The 8,678-nt window shown below is 37.5% G+C and overlaps 1 protein-coding gene and 1 long non-coding RNA gene across 3 annotated transcripts in view; one reads left to right on the forward strand and one right to left on the reverse strand.

The window, feature by feature from the left end:
* Positions 1-497: 497 nt before the first annotated feature.
* Positions 498-8,678, forward strand: part of LOC114841172 — a 150,921-nt gene continuing 142,740 nt past the window's right edge. Inside the window, exons 1-2 of the long non-coding RNA XR_003783042.1 lie at positions 498-1,338; positions 1,482-1,600. This is a non-coding gene — a long non-coding RNA (uncharacterized LOC114841172). The remainder of the gene's footprint in view (positions 1,339-1,481; positions 1,601-8,678) is intronic.
* Positions 2,336-8,678, reverse strand: part of LOC107037409 (alkaline phosphatase) — a 67,641-nt gene continuing 61,298 nt past the window's right edge. For both annotated transcript variants that reach the window (XM_015255955.1, XM_015255956.1), the window contains exons 9-10: positions 4,147-4,268; positions 2,336-3,109 (exon numbers count right to left, since the gene is read on the reverse strand). In XM_015255955.1, coding sequence (XP_015111441.1) covers positions 2,747-3,109; positions 4,147-4,268 — 485 coding nt within the window. In that variant the 3' untranslated portion in view covers positions 2,336-2,746. The remainder of the gene's footprint in view (positions 3,110-4,146; positions 4,269-8,678) is intronic.

Genomic DNA, 8,678 nt, shown 5'->3' on the forward strand with positions numbered 1-8,678 from the left:
TTTTCGAGTTTTCTTAATCGAAAATTTTCTAATTTGTCTGAAATTCAAATTCTATTTGGAGATAAAATTAAAAAAAAATTTCAACCTATCGGATTTATCAAAAAATATAAAAATAATTTTATTGGGAATTTCTCCCAATAAATCTCCTGAAAAAACGGAATTAATTAATTCATTTACCTGTCATAAGCGATTTCCAGCAGCGAAATATACATTTCTCCGGCCGTTCCCCTCTTCCTCTTGATGATCTCCACGACATTGACATTTTTAGCCAATTTGTGAGGATATTTCCACGAAAGATGATCGTTTCCCTCAATTAACGAGTTAATCTCGTCAGCAAAATTACTGAATTCTCTGATGTCGATCAGTAAAGAGTTCAACAAATTTGAATTGAGTTTTGCCATGACTCGGGAGGTTACGCGCCTGCGCACGGCTACAGCTGCACAACAAGATGGCGGGCGCGATACGACGCCGGGGGCTTATTTGTCGGTTTTCGCGAGTGAAACAGGTGACTTTGTGGGTCTGAGACGGAGACAAACGCCCCGGGGCCTTTTTCATATCCAATTCATTCGATGGTCGCCAAACAATTAACGAATTAACGGATGTTATGGGCAAACTGACGATTCCGGGGAGAAAATAGCGGCCGTTCGGGGTCGAGTCGAGTGCAAATTTTGTTTCTCAAGTGCTAAACACTCTCAAGCGTCTAGTTGAATACTCAAAATCGCGATAAAAATAAAAATTGTGAATTTTTAATAATTTAAGCTGAAAAATTGTTTTTTTATGAAAAAAAAGTGAATTAAAAACGAAAAAGTGCAAATTTACACACTCTCTTGTGTTTTTCAAGGGTTAAACACTCTCAAGTGTCTAGTGGAACTCTCAAAATTATAACAAAGACAAAAATTGTGAATTTTTAAAAATTTAAGCTTCAAAAAAAATTTTTTTAATTGAAAAAAAGTGAATTGAAAATGAAAAAGTGCAAATTTAAACACTCTCTTGCGTTTTTCAAGGGTTGAACACTCTCAAGTGTCTAGTGGAACACTCAAAATTATGACAAAGACAAAAATTGTGAATTTTTAAAAATTTAACCTTCAAAAAAAATTTTTTTAATTGTAAAAAAGTGAACTAAAAATGAAAAAGTGCAAATTTAAACACTCTCTTGCGTTTTTCAAGGGTTGAACACTCAAGTGTCTAGTGGCATACTCAAAACTACCACGAAAACAAAAATTGTCAATTTTTAATGATTTAAGCTTCAGAAATTTTTTTTTTAAATTACAAAATTGTGAATTAACAACGAAAAATCGAGGGGTATTCGTCATCCAGACATTTTTCATTCTAGAACAGGTACAGGAATAAATGGAAAAACAGTTTTCATTTTCTCTCTTTTTTTATGAAACAATAATATACAGATATTCTCCTATCATATAATAATAATTCCATTCACAATTTTATTTACAATTACAATATATTCATTTTTTTTATTCCAGTGAACTTGATAAGCCGTTTCGTGAGATAATTCAGTGAAAATGAATCTACATACGTAATACGAAAAGAAACAACATTACGTGGTGTTTGTTTTTTGGTGCAAAAGTGAAGACGACAATTCGTGAGTATTTCATTCTGCTTTTGGTTATTCATTGGAAAAAAAATCATTGATAAGTACAGCGAGTCTCGTTGCACGTTGTTCTCGAGCATTGGACCCAGTTATCCAACATTCCACTTGGGGGTCGAAAATGACCCTCTCAAGATAATCGAAAAAATACCCTCAAATTGAAGAAAAAATTGCCTTTTGGCCGAAAAAAAACGAAACAGAAAACGCTTTTCCCTGTATCTCTGGAAATGATGAGGCAAAATGGGTGGGATTTTTTAAAATTTGTGGGTAGATTTCCCGACCTTTTCGAGGAGATGATTTTCATCAGCCTCCCCTCCGTGGTTGTTGAGATAAATCTCTCCGAAGGACTTGATCTGAAATTCTCAAAATTTTATCCGGAGATAAAATCCGAAAAATCTCGGAACCTGTTGGATCTGTCAAAAAATACCAAAAAATCATTTTTATGCAGAATTTTGTGGACAATAAAAAAGGTCGTATGATGTTTTTCGATGGCGGCAGTAGTTTCCGAGATTTTTTGGATTTTCAAAAGAGAAAAGTGTTTCTGTAGAATGGGGCACGGGAGATAAACCTCGAAAAATCTCAGAATCTATTGGATCTATCAAAAAATACCAGAAAATCATCAATTCTATGGAGAATTTCCCAAACTACAAAAAATGTCTTTTGATATTTTTCGATGGATGCAGTAGTTTCCGAGATTTTTCGGATTTTCTCAAGGAAAAAAGTGTTTCTGTAGAATGGGGCACGGGAGATAAACCTCGAAAAATCTCAGAATCTATTGGATCGACCAAAAAATACCAAAAAATCATTTTTATGGAGAATTTCATGAACTACGTAAAAGCTTTTTTGACATTTATCGATGAATGCAGTGGTTTCCAAGATTTCTCGGGTTTTCTCGAGAGAAAACTCCTTCCACACCCGATATTCCACCCTCAAGCTGTTGTCCGAAGTCTTAAAATTCGATATGACCCAACTACCCTCGCTTCCCCGACTTATTCATATTTATTCACTACCCACGAGCCATAAAAAACTTTCTATCCCCTATAAATCCGCGGATTTCCGTCTGAATCCCTCAATCGAATTCACAATTTGAGTCTATGAAACGTACTTTGTACAAAAAAATAATCAGGTATTCATTGAACATTAACTCGTCGCGTAGACAGTGATTGTGATTACGAGACTGATAACAAGTGGAGTGATCCGTTGGGCATTTGAGTTGCTCGGTGGATTTCTCACTTGATCGTTCATCACGTCACTGGATATTGCTGCACTGTTGGGCTCGGCCGAGGGACAGCTTATCGGTGCCATTATTGTTTCGTTGATTATGGCTGAGTCTCGGGAACATCGACTGGCGTGTCTACCCATACACGAGGCGTAGGCTATAGCATGGGGTATGTAGCTCTGATCGATGCTACCGGAGAATAGAATGTTGGCGAGGGGTCCAATGGCGAAGACCGGGACATCCTCGCCGGCGTGGGTCGCCCAGGAGCGAGGGACCCCTGCTGTCTGTTGGGAAAATAACGGATGTGATGATAATCAGCCTCCGGTGCATCATTAATAGATGAATTGAAAAGAGTAATCCTACCGATGAGAATAATACGTCCCAATTTATCAGCTGTTCAATTTTCATATCACAATACATGATTTGCTCATGTCCTAATTCCTACGCTCACTGAATAGGATTTTAATCATAATTACAATTAAATTCTCGCCAGAACACACTTTAGAGTGCGAATTTTTGGAATTCAATGTTTGGTGATAGTCTGGTAAAAGCGCGTGCCCACACTGTTATCAATTTTTAGTTAATTCACACGGTAATTCAATTAATCTGTTGTTCATCTCATCAATATAATTCCGCCAAATTAAAAATTAAAACTTCATTTGGAATATTGAGTCACAGCTTCCTTTTATTCATATCAGAAATTTTGTATTTGGATATTAATATTATTTGTTCTATCCTCAACGTCAAAAATGTGAGATGATCTCATAGTTCTAGCTATTAATTCTAATCAACTTTGTTCGAAGAAAGTCTTAGTAAACGGAAAATTAAGAAAGTAGAATTATTCTATTTTCCTCTGAACTAAATTGTTTGGTCAATTATGTGTGGAAACGAATGAATGAGAGGAAAAGAAAAATAACAACTCGATAGATTAGAAAACGAATTCATTAAATGCTGAACTGAAATTTTGCTAATTCTCAGTAGATGATGATCGAATTCCTTGAACAAAATCAAATGAATCAAGTTTTCAAGACGTGAATGAGAAAGTACATGAGAAAATGAAAAATATGGGGAAAAAATCGTCATTTCTGATTGCAACTTTTAAATGTATCTATTCAAATCGTTCCTTAGAGATACCTTTCTCTGCATTATTTTCCCAAGAACCACATTTTCCCTCCCCAGAGCCAAAATTTATTCCCTCGCCCTCAGGAATAATTTACAGACCCCCAAGAATCTTTCCTAAAATATTAAAAAACCACTTCAGCAAACTTCACGGAAGAGTAATGGGTGTTTACAGGGTGGGGCATTTTAATCGATTGCTCACCTGAATAGAATCCTTGCTAGCCTCCCGCATGACGGATCGTGGCTCCGTGTGACCCGGACCGTTGCTGTATAACAGGGTTGTGTATGGCTTCCCATCCACGTCCGACTTTTTGCTATCGGAGCCTTTGAAACACAAAGACGACAATTTCAGATAAAATAAATTCGCTCAAATTAAAATCGTCTGCTCCACACTGGGAGAAGAACTGACGTTGCGAGAGTTTTTTGAAGATTCTGTCTGAAGAATCTAAGGGAGATAGAACAATTTTTGTCATGACCTTTTTTGTAGCCCTCAATTCGTTCCACAAAAAAAGTCATAACGAAAATTTCGTTATTTGCCTTCGATTCGGAGATATTGTTCAAAAACTCAGCTGAAACCTAAATCGACTTAAACAAGAAATTTTTTTTTTTCTCGTAGCATCTCCTCTCCGGAGGTATTGCTATCGAATTTTTTTACGATTCATATTGAATTCTGAAAATGTAGAGGACAATTACTAGTGGAAGAGGGGCCCCAGTAATGAGAGAATGCGAGAAAATTTACTTGTGAGAAGTAAAATAAAATGAATGTCAGGTGTCGTCTTGGGGGTTGAGTTCGGAGAAATAGAAAAGAGAATTAAATGAACTGTTGGGGGTGGGGGTGGCGACGGAAAGGGGTTTTGCCTCTCAGGAAAATGGAGATGCCGATGTTTTATTCAGGTGTCGACGAGAGCTATGTATCTGAGGGCATTCCCTCCTGGGGAATGCCCCATTTTTCTATTTGTTTTCACGAACGTTGGATTATTTAGGGTTTCACGAGGTCGGGCATTGTGATTCGCCTTTTCATATGATTAAACATAAATTTACATATTTTATTTTCGTGTAATTGCTCCAATGGAGATGTTTAATTGGAGTGTTGACCCTTGCACCCGAGAATAAGCTTTCATGCGGGAGAACTCTTCCTCGATCCGGTCTGCCTAAAAATGATGCGATTTGAATAAATTCATAGGTTTTTGTCTCCAATGACAAAACCTTCAAAATGACTCAAGATTTTTTTAATTCCACTCAGCCGATGTAAAGTTATCAAAAATTGAAAATTACCGCGCACACCTAACGCGGAACTTTACGAACAAGCAAACTATTCCAACAAGAATAACTCCACCACTAGAAACCCGATATCCCTTCATAATTAATGATACATTCCACCGAATTTCCTCATCATTATCAGCACAACAGGCATCATAATTCCTCGCATCCAGATAATAGCATCTACTTCAGAAGCCCTCGGAACCACTACGACTCCCGATATTTCATTAAAGAAAAACCCCAGAACTTCCTCTACCTCACTCATCAAGTTTCAATTTCACCTACGTCACGCAACCCTCGACGCTCTGCTTTTCCCACGATTTATCTGGACACACGAATTTGCTGGGGCAAGGGGGGGGGGGTGGAAGACAGAGGGATTTTTTCGTTACTCTTTTTCCATCTACCAAAAGCACAATACGTGTTTTCCACCGGATTCCATTATGAAAAGAGTGACGCGACGTATACTGTTCTCAGGAAAAGGGGGTGGTAGAGAGGGGGGCGAGAGGGGGTGAGGGAGTATATTTGAAATGGGACAATGCGGCTTTTCTCCGTGTTCCGCACATCGGGCTTTCCGGTAGTCGTGGTAAACCTCTTCGAATTTACCCTCTCTCCCTCTCTCACTCTCTCCCCGTGGCATTATTGCGGGTCACCTCTGCGTGGCCTTTGTGGCACACCCGAAACGCATTGGATTTCATCTGACTCCCGAGTATTGTTGGGATTATTAAGGATATCCCAAGTATCTTTTGCAGTTTGGTAGAGATCACTTTGTCGATTAAATTGCGTGGTGAAAATTGAAAAAAAAACATGGATATTCAACGTCAATCAAATTATGTTTTACACAGAATTATCATTTTTTTAATACTTGCTGTTTATACATTATTCATAGAAAATGTAATTTTTTAATTATTTCATCAATTTTCCTCCGGCAGTAACTTTTCAAATTTTTTTCAGATTTTTCAAATGTTTTCTAACGATTCAATATCGAGAGTCAAATTCAGACCTGCAAGCCCGGCTTAAATTGAAGCTCTAATATTCGACTACAAAAGTAGAAAAGCATTTTCGGCTAATTTTTGTAGAGGAAAAAAAATAATCATCGAATTGAAGAAAGAATGGCCCAATAATGACAATAATCGTCCGCGTAGGCGTGCGCGGTGATTTTCTATTGTTGATAACTCGATAGCGGCAGAGTGAAATTTGAAAAATCTTGAGTCATTTTGAAGGTTTTATCTTTAGAAACATGAACCTATGAATTTATCCAAATCGCATCATTTTTAGTTAGACCAGATCAAGAAATTATTCTCGTCTAAAATCTTCAAGGCGTGCGCGATAATTTTTCATCCTTCATAACTCCACATCGGCTGAGTGAAATTAAAAAAATCTTGAGTCAGTTTGAAGCTTTTTTCATAACCTACCAAAACCTATAAATTTATTCAAATCGCACCGTTCTGCCACACTTTTTCCGACTCCCTCCCGAATCTTACAGGATCCCAACAAGCATCAGGACTCCCTCAATTTTAAAAACTCAATTGAAAAGATCCTATTATTGATAAAAAACGACTTCCCCCAAAACCCTCAATTGAAAAACTAACTCAATGCCATAAAAAAAAAATCCCAGAATTTTAAATTCCTCAGAATCCAATTCATTTCAATCGTTGACTTATCCTCCTTTTTTAACCCCTCAGTAACTACGATGCGATAATTTCACCAGATATCCAGGGGGATTTTCTCAGAGATGTTATCCACCGAGTTCCAACCCCCCTCCCCTCACCCTTCTCGTTGTCGTTATGCAATACGAGTTGGAGGGAAGGCCAGGGGGTGGGATAAAGCGCTACGGGAATGCTGAGGGTAGTCTAGATTGAGCTTTAGTGGATCGCCTCTATGGTTTTATACGTTCACATAGGGAGGGCAGAAAATCGGAAAAGATGTTACACAGGATTACGGAAAGATAAAAAAAAAGAGTCATATTCGAAATTAAGTGGAATAATCCGGTTGGATGGGTTCATGAATATTTTCAAGATCATGAAGCAACATAGATGAAAATTTTATGAATATGTCGTAAAAAAATGTGCACATTTAGCATAAGATAAACAACGAGACTATCCCTTTTACCCCGGGGGTTGTAAAAAAAAGGCGAAAGCAAAAGTTTCACCAAAAAAGGTTTTAAAATTTCTCTATAAAAGCAGCGGGACAAAACGGGTCGTTTTTGACAAAATGAAAAAAAATTGACCCATTTTGCCCCAGGTGCAAAAATGTAAAAAAGTAATTTTCGTAAAAAAAAATTATTTGGAAAATTGATGGGGCAAAACGGGTCGTCGTTTTTAAATAAAAAAATTAAAAAATATGACCCGTTTTGTGTGACGCTTTGAAAAATGTGAAAATTTAATTTTCATCAAAAAATGTTTTTTGAATTTATTTGTAAAATTAATGGAGCAAAATGGGTCATATTTTTTTATTCAACACGTGATAAATTTTCCGGGTATTTAAGGATAAAACATTAATCCTCCCATTCCTCCGAGGATCACCGAGTATCCCGTGAATTTCTTTTCAGTAGAAAACCCAATTCATCAGTCAGACTGATTAATCAACCTAAAAATCAAGAATCCCGACTTGAACCGCAATCTCTCCCAAAATGAATGAAATCCCCCGCGCAGATTGAAAGGAATTGAATTAAGCCCCTTAAAACAATTCAATCAACCGTTTTTTTTTGTGAATTGGTAATATCGAGAAGGGGGGGGGGGAAGTCGAGTCATAAAGGGAAGCGACTCCGTCGTATTTTCCTTTTTGCCCGTGGAGTCGTGAGAATCCGAGATAAGAAAAACTGAGACTGCAACTGGAAACGGCGGGGGNAATATCTTGAGCGTTAAAAGGTAGCAGTCGTCCAGCGAAAAGGATTGGGAATTCATTCTGGGGGAAAACTACGAGAATTGTTTTCACTCAGTGCAAGAGAATTCTTCTTAATTTCAAACGGTTTTTCCTTGATTAAAAAAAACCCGAAGAATAATCTCTTGGAAGATAAATTACTCATCTCTGGGGATAAATAGAGCTGTTGAAATTGCTGGGGAGGGGGTCAAAAGTGACCGCATTGTGTAGAGAAATTTCTTTTGAGGATATGAAAGTACTTTGACAATTTTTTTCACCGGTAAAATGCTTTTCTAATTTTGTAGTTGAACATGAGAGCTTTCATTTGAGACCCATTTGACCCCAAGTTTCCGGACATTTTGCAATGATTTTATTATTTAAACTTTGCGGGTCTGAATTTGAATCTTCATATTCAACCGTGAGACCCTTCGATTTCATGCCTAAAAAAATTGGGTTTCTGAAAGTTTAAACAATGGCCGTGACTATTCGCACCATTGCGTGAATCACTCCCGTACACTCCATACACTCCACGCATGCGTGAAGTTTGTGTGTTTCACGCAGCCGAATTTTCATACTGCTGTGTATTTCACGCAGTTGAAGTTTCATACTACTGTG

Source organism: Diachasma alloeum, unplaced genomic scaffold, assembly GCF_001412515.2.
Source record: "Diachasma alloeum isolate Michigan unplaced genomic scaffold, Dall2.0 Dall_scaffold_00219, whole genome shotgun sequence".
In the NCBI taxonomy this organism is placed as follows: domain Eukaryota; kingdom Metazoa; phylum Arthropoda; class Insecta; order Hymenoptera; family Braconidae; genus Diachasma; species Diachasma alloeum.